General features: G+C 40.8%; 1 protein-coding gene and 1 long non-coding RNA gene across 8 annotated transcripts in view; one reads left to right on the top strand and one right to left on the bottom strand.

Annotated features, from left to right (window-relative positions):
- Positions 1–13,401, bottom strand: part of LOC112133832 (uncharacterized) — a 60,630-nt gene that overhangs the window by 21,040 nt on the left and 26,189 nt on the right. For 2 of the 3 annotated variants that reach the window (XR_010140252.1, XR_008526281.2), the window contains exons 2-3: positions 3,206–3,268; positions 663–2,068 (exon numbers count right to left, since the gene is read on the bottom strand). This is a non-coding gene — a long non-coding RNA (uncharacterized LOC112133832). Of the gene's footprint in view, positions 1–662; positions 2,069–3,205; positions 3,269–13,401 lie in introns of those variants that run through there. The other variant, XR_008526282.2, reaches the window with a different exon arrangement.
- MDN1 (midasin AAA ATPase 1) overlaps positions 1–13,401 on the top strand; it is a 187,150-nt gene that overhangs the window by 152,268 nt on the left and 21,481 nt on the right. For all 5 annotated transcript variants that reach the window (XM_054557862.2, XM_054557860.2, XM_054557859.2 and 2 more), the window contains exons 77-85: positions 1,254–1,359; positions 1,885–2,000; positions 2,880–3,365; positions 4,003–4,229; positions 4,767–4,922; positions 5,106–5,269; positions 6,394–6,555; positions 9,321–9,458; positions 12,858–12,999. In XM_054557862.2, the coding sequence (XP_054413837.2) occupies positions 1,254–1,359; positions 1,885–2,000; positions 2,880–3,365; positions 4,003–4,229; positions 4,767–4,922; positions 5,106–5,269; positions 6,394–6,555; positions 9,321–9,458; positions 12,858–12,999 (1,697 nt within the window). The remainder of the gene's footprint in view (positions 1–1,253; positions 1,360–1,884; positions 2,001–2,879; positions 3,366–4,002; positions 4,230–4,766; positions 4,923–5,105; positions 5,270–6,393; positions 6,556–9,320; positions 9,459–12,857; positions 13,000–13,401) is intronic.

The raw sequence follows: 13,401 nt of genomic DNA, 5'->3' as shown, positions 1-13,401 counted from the left end.
GGGGATAGCAATACCACTGTGGTTACCACTTACAAAAGTGCCTGGCTTAGGATCTGACTCCTGATGGACATTCAAATGAAAGTGTGAGGCTGGGTACAGTGGTTCATGCCTGTAATCCCAGCACTTTGGGAGTCTCAGGTGGGCAGATCACTTGAGGTCAGGAATTCAAGACCAGCCTGACCAACATGGCAAAACCCTGTGTCTACTAAAAATACAGAATATTAGCCAGGCATGGTGGCACATGCCTATAATCCCAGCTTCTTAGGAGGCTGAGGCAGGGGTATCGCTTGAACCTGGGAGGTGGAGGTTGCAGTGAGCTGATATTACGCCACTGCACTCCAGCCTGGGCAGCAAAGTAAGACTCTGTCAAAAAAAAATTTCTTTTCTTTCTCTTTCTTCCTTGCATTCACCTCTCCATTCTTCTTCTTCTTCCTTTTTTTTTTTGTCTTTTGATTTTCCTGAGGTCTACTTGCTTCATTTGATCATACATGTGGAAATCTATTAGAAAATGGTATATTTGTAGTTGCTCTATATACATACACTCCTCATAAGTTCTAATATGTTATTGAATTTGCGAGTCCATACACTATTGAGACAGGCAGAGCTACCTCTATTTACAACACAGCAGAGGATGTTGTGAATGATGCTTTCCATGAACTGGGTATAGTACACGTGTGTGTTTTATTTGCTCCCAGGGCTTTAAATTTGAATTCAACAGAACATTGTAGAAAGGGGAAATTTTACATAAGCATTCTTTTTCAGGAAAATTTGCCAAGTGGGCTTGCATTCCCATTCAGTCAGCATTGCTATAGCTGAATAGTAGTTTCCTCCTTTTGATAGGACACATGCTCTCCAGCTTACTTGAGCCCTCAACAACCCCTGTGTCTTCCCCACATTGAGGTCAGCTGTCACTGCCATGCATCATTTTATGCTTGGCTGTCCTTAGTCCTCTTATGTTATTTGCCTGGCCCCTGTAGGCATCAGAGTTTATGACCCCCTAGCCTCCACTGCCAAGATAGGAAGATTTCATTGAAGAAACCATATTGTCAGCATAATTTATTTCCCCTGATACTTCCAGTGCTGAGTTAAGTAAACGACTAATGAGTGCCTCACTGAATGATTCCTCATAGAAATAAACCTATTCAGACAGCTGACTCTTGGTTATGGCCAAATATACCAATATCTGAGTTTTCAGGATCTGGGGTGGGAGAGCATGGTTTTGATTAAGTAAACGATGTTGATATCTTTTCCAGGCTGCTTACAGAAATCTCGTCTTCATGGGATGGATGCCAGAAGTATTTTTATCGCTCTCTTGCACGGCATGCCAGGCTTAACGCAGCACTAGCAACTCCTGCCAAGGTAGAATGATAGAACATGAGTCTTGCAGGGGCTCAGGGAAAGCCCTTGTTCTGTTCATCCCAGGGCCGCATTCTCAGACCTTGTTAAGTGATAACAGCCTGTTAGTGGAACTGAGCTTTTTGCAGTACATCCTTAAACTTAAAATATAAATCAATGTAATTTTGTGCAAAATCAGAACACCTTAAATAAATTCAGTTACACTTGCCAGCAGGACAAATTTTCTTAATGTTTAAGAAAAATTAAAAACTTCAAATTGAGAATGCCATCTTTAGATCTTTCTTCCCTTTGTGAATTGAGAAAAGAGCACTAATAAATGCATTTTGGAGTTAAATCCAGTTCCTGTCTGTGGAATATCAATGATCTGTGCAAGCATAATTGGAGAAACACTGCTCAAAAAAATGAATGTGTCACCTCTAGAGTGCGGCATGTCTGACGCTTATAGTAGAAACAACTTTCTAGAGGCACATCTGTGGGTGGTGTTTGTCAGCAGCCCCTTCAGCATGTTTTTCCTTCTCCTTCTGCCAGGAAATGGGCATGGGCAACGTGGAGCGGTGCAGAGGGTTCTCAGCACATTTGATGAAGATGCTCGTCCGACAGCGGCGCTCCCTGACCACGCTCAGTGAGCAGTGGATCATCCTCAGGTATCAGCCGATGAGTTGGGCTTGTGGCGTGAATTGGGAAGAATTAGATCCAAGTCAGCTCAGAGTTGCTGCATATGGGGAGAGGAATAAGACATACTCTCAATTGTGAAATGAATTTAAGGCCCAAAGAGGCAGGTAGGGTTTCTCCCAGCTCTGCCCCTTGCTTTCAGTGATATGCCTCTAGTGTCTCTCTACCTCCGTGCTCTGACTGAACCTCCTGAGAATATGGAGGTGCGGAGATTTCAGGGCTGTGTCAGGCAGTGAAAATTGTCATGGGTGAACTATACCTGTGTCTGGAATGAGGATATACATTGCTGAAAGACCATGTGGGCCAATAGTTAGGCTTGTGTTCATGGTATTAGGGTGAGATGGTCTTGGGCACTGATGAGATTTGAGTCTGCTTCTGTTACTTAGGCTTTGAGGATCCCCCAAATGGCAATCGGAGCCATACATGGAGGCTCCTCAATGGAAACAAATAATTAAGAGATAAGGACAGTTAGGAAGGTTGTCGTCATCTGTTGAATGGATTCATGGCTGAAGGATAGTATTTCCAGACTATTCACTTTAGCTTCAGGTATTTTCTGCTCCATTCATTAGGGTTTATGTAGCAAAAGTACAGCACATTTACTAGATAATGCTAGTTGAAGTCACTGTAGTGGTGTGGTTGTGTTGTGATACTTCTGCTGAAAGACTGAGGGGTGGGTTTAAGTACTTTGGGAGGCATTTTAACAGACTTTTTACCTATCTGGGGGATTCTTCCTTGTTGACTGTATGAACAAGCCCATGCTTGTTCAGAAACACAAATTTCTTTTAAAACAATTTGGTAAAGTGGTTTAAGGTGCCACTCATTGTGTTTTTCCCATGGGTTTCTCTGTATAGGAACCTCCTCAGTTGTGTGCAAGAGATTCACAGCAGGCTGATGGGGCCCCAGGCCTACCCCGTGGCCTTCCCCCCTCAGGATGGCGTGCAGCAGTGGACAGAGCGCCTGCAGCACCTGGCCATGCAGTGCCAGATCCTGCTCGAGCAGCTCTCCTGGCTCCTCCAGTGCTGTCCCAGTGTAGGGCCAGCTCCAGGCCATGGCAATGTCCAGGTACTGGGGCAGCCTCCTGCCCCCTGCCTGGAACGACCAGAACTTAGCAAGGAACAACTTTGTGGAGTAGTTCTGGACCTAATTCCTTCCAATCTGAGCTACCCATCTCCAATACCTGGAAGTCAGCTGCCCTCTGGTTGCCGGATGCGGAAACAGGATCAGCTTTGGCAACAGTCAACTATGAGATTAACAGAGATGATAAAAACCATTAAAACAGTGAAAGCTGACGTTGACAAAATTAGACAGCAGTCTTGTGAGACCCTCTTTCATTCTTGGTAAGTGTGTCTATGTCTTTACACTTCTCTGTGTGCTTAGGTTCTTATTGTGCTTATCTAAATTGGGGGTGGGAAGGGAAGGGTGTTAACAGAAAGCAGCAGCTTTTAGACAGCCCTGGAGCCTAGGGAACTCGTCGGTTTGGGGGATGGGGTGGGGTAGGGATAGGGGGTATCATCTGCAGGTTCTGAGACTTTAGTGGAAACAGCGTTAGCAAAAGGATGCCAGACAAAGCCCTAAATAATCCACAGGGAGAGCAAATCACATCCTGCCATTTGTGGTGGTCCAAAATAAAAGCCTATCACACCAAATACTAATGATAATGGAATATCATTAATGGAATAAATTTATCATTTATTGGAATAAATTAATGGAATATATCATTAATGAAATAAATTTAGTAATTTATTCCATTACTAAACCTAGGTGTTTAGTAATAGAATCAAATTATGAAAATAATTGTGCTTCAGTCCTCTGTTACTCAGTGGACCTGCACAGCACTTTGTGGCATGTGTTTAGCCGTAAACCTTCAGCTATGGTGAGTTCTACCTTGCATATCTTGTAGTGGTTGCAGGGAGGGGTGTGTGTTTGTGGGAATTGTAATGCATTCCTTTCAACATTGTGGCATTTCTGTTGCAGGAAAGATTTTGAAGTTTGCTCCTCTGCGCTGAGTTGCTTGTCCCAGGTGTCAGTTCATTTGCAGGGCCTAGAGTCCTTGTTCATTCTTCCAGGGATGGAGGTTGAACAAAGAGACTCACAAATCGCACTAGTTGAAAGTCTGGAATATGTAAGAGGAGAAATTAGTAAAGCCATGGCTGACTTTACTACCTGGAAGACACATCTGCTTACTTCAGGTAGCCAAGGAGGTAAGGAATATTGTTCAGTCAGGGAATCAAAGTCCAGTGTAGAAATGATGTCTTATAGATGTAAGTCTCATTGTCCTAAAGACACATTATGTTTTGGTTTACATGTACCTGTCCAGGGTTCTGAGGCAGGGAGGTGCAGTTGAAATCCACAGCTCTTAACTTTTTTGCCCCATTTGTTTGGATGCCTGTTACGTACTTTGTAACACACATAGGAAGGCAGCATCAGCTCACTGTCTGTTAGTTTTCTCTTAGATTGAAAAAGCTTGGCACTGATATTTGGACTAAGTTAGTGTTTATTCATACTGTCTTAACTGTTATTTTTATATTTTTTACATTATTTTAGTAAAAATGTTTTAATACAAGGTAATAAACTTGTAGGTTTATCGAGGCAAGGAATTTGTCTCTTCTTTGTATCTGGCACAGCTTGACACAGTGGCTCATCAATAAATGAGTATTTTTAATGATTTCCAGAGGCACTAAAGCAAATGATTGATGTCTTTTGTTTGTATGTTTGTTTTGCACCATGTTACCTGCTAGGAAATCAAATGTTAGACGAAGGATTTGTGGAAGATTTTTCAGAGCAAATGGAAATTGCCATCCGAGCCATCCTCTGTGCCATCCAGAACTTAGAAGAAAGAAAGAATGAAAAAGCAGAGGAGAACACTGACCAAGCAAGCTCACAAGAAGAGTATGGTATGTCTGAAATCAGGCAGAAATTAGTTGCATGCCTGATTTAATTTTTGTATTTGATGATTTATTTCTGTGGCTAAATAGTTAAGGATGGATGTTAGACACAGATAACTGCATGGATAGAGATGAAAGGATTTGTTTTCTGTTATTCATCATGTTGTTATTTTCTCTGAATGAATGAGGCAGCAGGCTTTGAGAGACTGCAATCAGGACATCTAACAAAACTCTTAGAGGATGACTTCTGGGCCGATGTGAGCACTTTGCACGTGCAGAAAATAATTTCTGCCATCTCCGAGCTGTTGGAGAGGCTGAAATCGTATGGTGAGGATGGCACAGCAGCAAAGCACCTGGTAACTAACTGTTCTTTACAAACTTCTTCCTCTTCAGAATGCACTGAGCAAAGGCAGAGTGGGCTTTACCTCCCTCCACGTAGATAAGTGCCAGAGCAGGCCTCAGTGCCAAAATCACTAAGAACTTAGTCTCTTTATTTATACGTGCAAAGTCATTGACAAGCTTTGAAGAGCTTCGGGCTTGCTAGCTAATTTTTAGATGCATAGGTGCAGAAATGCCAACCATTCAGAATATCCATTATATTAGGATTCTTTCATATCTTATTCACATACTCCCAAGTATTTGATGTTACTGATAGACGATGTTATCAACTGAGGCTTAGCAGCCATCCTATGTAACTACCATTCCCACTACAATAAGCGAACAGAGTAAGCAGTTGTAGTCTTTACAGTAAGTCCAGAGAAGCAACTTACTTTGCAGGACATTGTATGTTATTCTGTAGCATTGCCTCCTGTGCTAACTTTGAATCAGCAGAATTTATTTATAAACATTTTATTTTTATTATTTATTTTATTTTGGGACACGGTCTCATTCTGTTGTCCAGGCTGGAGAGTGTGGTGGCGTGACCATGGCTCACTGCAGCCTTGACCTCCTGGGCTCAGGTGATCCTCACACCTCAGCCTCCCAGATAGCTGGCACTATAGGCATGCACCACCATGCCCAGCTAATTTTTAAAGTTTTGTAGAGATGGGTTCTGGCTATATGTTTTTTTTTGTTTGGTATTTTTTGTAGAAATGGGGTTTTGCCATGTTGCCCAGGCAACATGAACTTGAACTCCTGGGCTCAAGCAGTCTACCCACTTTGGCCCCCCAAAGTGCTGGGATTAAAGGCATGAGCCACTGTGCCTGGCCAACATTCTCTTTTTAAAAAACCAACACTGTTAGCCAAAGGAGACGTTGGTTTCAGATTGTACTTTTGTGACGATATATGTAAATGAAGAAATCTCAGTGAGCTGTGTGTATTGGGGTAGGTGGAGGTTACAAACACATACATGTAACTTGGCATTAGTACTATTTAGTACATTCACAATGTTGTGCAATTACCACCATTATCTAGTTCCAGAATGGAAACCTGGTACCTGCCAAGCAGTGTGAGCAGGCCTTTTGTTTTGTTTTGATCTCAGTTCTTCAGCCAATCCTGTTCCTTGCTGGTGTGCCTGGTGCCGGTCCTCTCCAGCTACTCAGACCTCGTCCTCTTCTTCCTGACCATGTCTTTAGCAACTCACCGTAGTACTGCAAAGCTGCTCTCTGTGCTTGCCCAGGTCTTTACGGAGCTTGCCCAGAAGGTAAGGACTGTTCACATGGTGCACTGTGAGCAGCAGGGCCCCAAGTAAATTTCATGTCATTAGTCTTTGGTGTAATAGGCTTTTATTTTGAACCACCACAAATAGCAGGATGTGATTTGCTCTGCCTGTGGATTATTTAGGGCTTTGTCTGGCATCCTTTTGCTAACGCTGTTTCCACTAAAGTCTCAGAACCTGCAGATGATACCCCCTATCCCCAACCCACCCTATCCCCCAAACTGACGAGTTCCCTAAACTCCAGCGCTGTCTAAAAGCTGCTGCTGTCTGTTAACACCCTTCCCTTCCCATCCCCAATTTAAATCTTCTTCAGATAACTCTTGAACTAGAGTTGTAGGATAAACCCTTAAGGCTATTAAGTTTTCTTTTAACCATGTAGGTGTAATTATGATTAAATGATAATGGGCCTATTATTATTAGAGTTTTTTCCGCCTGTCGTGGTGGCTCGCACCTGTAATCTCAGCACTTTGGGAGGCTGAGGCGGGTGGATCACCTGAGGTCAGGAGTTCAAGACCAGCCTGACCAATATTATGATGAAACTCCGTCTCTACTAAAAATACAAAAATTAGCTGGGCATGGTGGCGTGTGCCTGTAATCCCAGCTACTCAAGAGGCTGAGACAGGAGAATTGCTTGAACCCAGGGAGGCGGAGGTTGCAGTGAGCCAAAATCATGCCATTGCACTCCAGCCTGGGCAACAAGAGCAAAACTGCATCTCAAAAAAAATACATTTTTTATATATATATATATATATATATATATATATTTTTTTTTTTTTTTTTTTTTTTTTTGAGACAGAATCTCCAAAATTGTAATTGTAATTGTAATCTCCATGTGATTACAGGCACATGTCACCATGCCTGGCTAATTTTTGTATTTTTAGTAGAGATGGGGTTTTACATTGGCCAGGATGGTCTCGATCTCCTGACCTCGTGATCTGGCCACCTCGGCCTCCCAAAGTGCTGGGATTACATGTGTGAGCCACTGCGCCCAGGCAGTTTTTTTCTTTAGCAGGGAAGTCATTTGTTCATTCAGCCATGTACCCGGTATTGTGAAAAGCACTGAGGTTGTAGAGATTGTAGACCCTCCCCTTGAAACTCAGGCAGTAGACAGTGAAATCTAATAGCAACATGGTGTGGGTAGGTCTAGTCATAGAGATATCCAGCTCTCGGTCTCTCTTAACCTCACCAAGCCTCAATTTCCTTATTTGTAAAATGAGATCTGCCTATACTTGTATGCATTTTTGTGAGAACCACCTGCATTTGAGTATATAAGTTTTGTTTTTATTCTTCCTTAGCATTCTAAGATTTTCTCCAAGCTAAATACAGATGAGATGTACTTGAGGAAGATATGAATTTACAAACTGAAGATGGGGTCTAGATTTCTTATAAACAATTAAGAGTTCTTAGTTCCAAGTCTCTGAAATACTGGAAAGAGTTAAAAAGTGGAAGCCAAGCCTAATGCCTTGTATCAAGAGGATAAATATGTTTATCTGTAGTAATAATAAGTAACAGTAATAATAATAATAAGAAAGAGTAAGTAAAAGAATGAGTCTCAGGTTTCTCCCCCTCTGGTGGGCACCAAGCCAGCCTTAACATTCTGTTGCTTCTTGGAGAAAACACTGTATGCTAAAGACAGTGGCAGGAAAATGTATGGTTCGGGTGCCTTGAGATTTGGCTCAGCTAGATTTGTCCATTTGCACCGTAGCTTTTGTCTGACAGGCTGTAGAATGACTTTGGCCTTTCAAACCTTTGTTTGCGGGTAGGAATGGTTCTGATATGTGCAGAATGTTGGGAGCCCTGTGGCTATCCCAGACGTACCAACTGCAATAATATACTCTGGTAAGGGCATCTGAAACTCCCTCCTATGTGGTCGTATTCTTCGTCTATTTCTGAATGTGTCTCATTTAAATAATGTAGTTCAATGGGAAAATTAAGCAAGTAAGCCAAACTGTATTTTCCTATCAACATTCTGAGAATATATGTCCTAAAAGTGGGTTTGCCTTGTTAAAAATTTTTCTAAGTGTCCAAATTGTATTCATATTTTTTCTGAGTAGTTCCAAGGGAACTTGAAAGTAGGTTAGACAGTACTAAGATAATAGATCTAGGTTGTAATTAAAGCTCTTGATCCGCAGGTAGCTGTTTCTGTGTAACCAAGTCATAATTAGTGTTTACTGGTTTGGGATCTTAATTCCTTGCTAATTAGCAGCTTATTTTTTTGTGCATTCTCATCCTCAGATATATCTTCATAGTATGTATTTTCTCTTACAAAATTAAAATTTCTGATAGAGAGTCACTACTACTTTTTCTTTTTACTTCTGCTCAGCAGGCTAGTATTTTCAGGTTATTTTCCTGTATAAAATAGTTTTTTTCAACATTTCAGTTATTACTATGTCTGACTATGTTCTCTCCAGAGCCTGTTCTGCCCTTACTCAAGGACTTTTTCCAAAATACTGTCCTAGTATACTTCATTTAGGTTTTTGTCTTGGCAGAGTGACAAATGACCACATGCCAGAGGCTTCTACAAAGTCAAGTCATATGTTAAATCTGATGTCAAGCTGTGAAACTGCATAACTATTAGCACCAAAGAGGAAAAGAATGTCAGAAGTCTACTGTACTTCCAGCGGATTTAAGATAATGAGCTAGAAAAAGAATTCAATATGTGTTTAAATTGTTTTCCTGTGGCAAGAATGAAAATCTTTTAAAATTGCTTTTGTGCCTAATTGTTCACTTCATTTTTCTTTTTTTCTAAGGGATTTTGCTTGCCCAAAGAATTTATGGAAGATTCAGCTGGAGAGGGAGCAACTGAGTTCCATGACTATGAGGGAGGTGGAATTGGAGAAGGCGAGGGCATGAAGGATGTGAGTGACCAGATAGAAAATGAAGAACAGGTATGTTTTCACATAGGTATAGAGTTGACAGAAGATCACTCTCTTTCTTTTCAACATGTAAGTTACACATAAAAATGGTTTTTACTAGGTTAATAATTTTTAATCTGTGATCTACAGAGCCCTAGATATATTGGTGCTTCGGCAGTGGGTGTAAATAAAAAGCCTAAAATCCACAGGAAGGAACCTGGCAACTCCATCATTAGTTTTGGCTATAATTATGGAAGAAATGATTTTTACTTTTTTTTTTTTTTAAATGGGCAGATATTTACTGATGATTTTCTAGAGTATTTTTGATAGTATTTTTAAGCATAAAAGGCCTGGCTATCTTAAGTGATAATTGCATTAAACAATAATGCCAAAATTTGCTGTTAATAGGTTTTGCTGTTGTTTATCTTTAAGGCATAGAGTGTTTTAAAAAATCTGTATCGTTTTTTGGTTGGAATCAAGCAATCTTCTGAACTATTCAGATGCTGTGGACTAAGATTGTTACATTGCATGGATTTTTTAAATGCCTGTCTCATTTGGGAGTGATTTGTGTGTGTTGGGTGTATCACTTATATTCTAAGTTAAATCAGATCAGAAACTTGTATTTAAGGTAATTTTATAGTTATTAAAAATAAAGGAGAAAACCAATTCAAATTCTCTCCCTTCCTTGGCAGAGAATACTGGAAAGAAATTAAAAGCCAAAAGAATAATGCTAGTATTTATGTTATGGAGCTCTAATTTTTTTTTTTTTTTTTGGACCTATATTGTCCTTAGATAATTGCTTTGTTATTTTGGCCTTCCTGTATTTCTCAAATCTAACTTAATCAGTGTATACTACTTTTCTAGTAGAAAAAAAAAGTGGAAAAAAAAAGCATCTAATAGAAAAGTACAGTTCACACAAAAAACATTATGTGGAATAAAAAGCTTCCAGAACAATTTGGTAGTGTCTGCTGAATTTTAAATTATGTGTATTCATTGACCCCCAAATTCCATGTTTTCTTATAGAAATGCTAGTGTCAAAGATAAATAGGTATATGAGTGTGTATATATGTCTACAGATGGATATTTACTACAGCATTATTTATATGGTGAAAATTGTGAAACAATCCAAATATTCATCAGAAGAGAATTAAATTATGGCACCATCCATGCAGAACAATGGTAAAAGTATTAATGAAGTAGAATGAGATGGTTTTGTATGTATCAACATGGAAATAACCTAAGATCTTATTTTTAAGAGATGAAGTCTTGCTCTCTTGCCCAGGCTAGAGTGCAGTTCTATAATCATAGCCCACTGCAGCCATGACTTGGACTCAAGGAGTCCTCCTGCATTAGCCTCTTGAGTAGTTGGGATTACAGGTGTGAGCCACCACACCTGGCTGAGATGTTTTTAAGAAGAGATGTGTTTTACAGGCTGGGTGTGGTGGCTCACGCCTGGATTCCTAGCACTTTTGGAGACCAAGGCCAGGAGGATTGCTTGAAGCCAGGAGTTTGAGACCAGCCGGGGCAACATAGGGAGACACTGTCTCTATAAAATTAAAACAAAACAAAACAAAAAACAAAACCCAGCCTGGCCAACATGGTAAAACTCCGTCTCTACTAAAAATACAAAAATTAGCTGGGTGTGGTGGCATGCATCTGTAATCCCAGCTACTCGGAAGCTGACACAGGAGAATCACCTGAACCTGGGAGGCAGAGGTTGCAGTGGGCCAAGATCGTGCCATTGCACTCCAGCCTGGACGAGAGAGCAAGACCTTGTTTCAGAAAAATAAAAATGAAAAAAGCAGATTGCATAACAGTCTGTAAAACATGATCTCTTTTTTGTTTAAAAAGATGTTGGGAGGCAGGTATTGATAGCTATCACCTGTATCACTCAGTATATGTTGGTGTATTTATAGAAAAAAGTCAAAGGTTCATCAGAATGTTGTTGGTAGTCATTCTTTGAGAGGCTTCGAGGATGGAGGTGTTATGGGGAAACTTGTTTTTTTGTTTGTTTTTTTGTATTTTGGAGACAGAGTCTTGCTCTTTCCCCAAGGTTGGAGTGCAGTGGCGTAGTCTTGGCTCAACTGCAACCTCCAGCTCCCGGGTTCAAGCGATTCTCATGCCTCAGTCTCCCAGGTAGCTGGGATTACAGGCGCGTGCCACAACGCCAGGGTAATTTTTGTATTTTTAGCAGAGACAGGGTTTTGCCATGTTGGCCAAGCTGTTCTTGAACTCCTGACCTCAAGTGATCTGCCCGCCTCAGCCTCCCAAAGTGCTGGGATTATAGGCGTGAACCGCCATGCCTGGCCATTACTTTTGTATTTTAAAAAGGACTTTTTTTTTTTTTTTGAAACGGAGTCTTGCTCTGTCACCCAGGCTAGAGCGCAGTAGTATGATCTCAGTTTGCCACAACCTCCACCTCCCGGGTTCAAGCAGTTATCCCGCCTCAGCCTCCCGAGTAGCTGGGATTACAGGCCCCCACCACCACACCTGGCTAATTTTTTATATTTAGTAGAGACGGTGTTTCACCATCTTGGCCAGGCTGGTCTCAAACTCCTGACCGTGTGATCCACCCGCCTCGGCCTCCCAAAGTGCTGGGATTACAGGCATGAGCTATACCGTGCCTGGCCTTAAAAAGGACTTTCAAAAATCAACCATAATGAAAGAGGTAACAATCACAAAACTTTTTGCCCCAAATAGCACATCGATTATATAGAAACATATAAATTAGGCTGGGCTCAGTCGCTCACACCTGTAATCCCACCACTTTGGGAGGCCGAGGCAGGAGAATTGCTTGTGCCCAGGAGTTGAGACCAGCCTGGGCAACATGGCAAGGCCACGTCTCTAGCAAAAAATAAAAAATTAGCCAGGTGTGGTTGTATGTGCTTGTGGTGCCAGCTACTGGGGAGGCTGAGGCAGAGGACTGCTTGATCCCAGGAGGTTGAGGGTGCAGTAAGCCATGATTGTGCTACTGTACTCCAGGCTGGGCAACATAGTGAGACACTGTCTAAAAACATAAAAAATAATTTTTTATAAAAGAAATATAGAAACCAAGGAAGAATGAACAAGATTCTCTTGGGCCACTGTCTTTCAGCGATCATAGTGACAAAAATAGTATTAAAGAATTGGATAATAAAAGATTGATGAATTTTTTATCCTACAAAGAATATATATTCTTGCAAATGTCTCTGGGACTATTTTTACAAATCCCAATAAGAAAACCTGAACAAAATTCTATACTCTGATTAAAATAAGTGGAAACTAACTACAGAAATTTCACACATTCCATGTGGCTGTCCTTGTTGTTTCTCTTTTTTTTCCTCTCCCAGATATATTTTTACACCATTAACCTTGGCATTTATATCTCAGAGCTGAAGCAAACATTGGTAAAGTTTCATTTATTTATGTTTACTATAATACTTCTTTATGTAGGTGGAAGATACATTTCAGAAGGGTCAAGAAAAAGACAAAGAGGATCCTGATTCAAAATCTGATATTAAGGGCGAGGATAATGCCATTGAGATGTTGGAAGATTTTGATGGGAAAATGCATGATGGGGAGCTTGAAGAACAAGGTTTCAGATTATCTGTCACTTCATTCTTGTTTTTGAAATATTTTATCTAGGAAATTACATGTTCCTAATAAGGAACCTAATATAATCTTTTGAAACAAGTTGGTTACTGTGCTTAACTGCAAATGAAAACCTCAGCAGCTGCATGTGCTATCACCACCTCCACTGAAGCAGAAGTCCCTGGTCTCTCATAGATTCTTCTCACATTGACTGATGTTTTAGCTGCCTCATGTGCTAGATGCAGTGGCTCATTAGTGCCCTTCAGGGAAGCCTGAAAGGAGATGATCCCTAATGGAGCTGGGCTCTCAACAAAAGGCAAATTGTTCTGTAGTGTTTAAAATACCCTTTATTCCTAATTAGAAAAATAGTAGATGTTTGTTGTAGATGATTTGGAACAAACATGTA

Source organism: Pongo abelii, chromosome 5 (assembly GCF_028885655.2).
Source record: "Pongo abelii isolate AG06213 chromosome 5, NHGRI_mPonAbe1-v2.0_pri, whole genome shotgun sequence".
NCBI classification, from domain to species: Eukaryota; Metazoa; Chordata; class Mammalia; order Primates; family Hominidae; genus Pongo; species Pongo abelii.
This window is presented reverse-complemented; position numbering and strand designations above follow the sequence as displayed.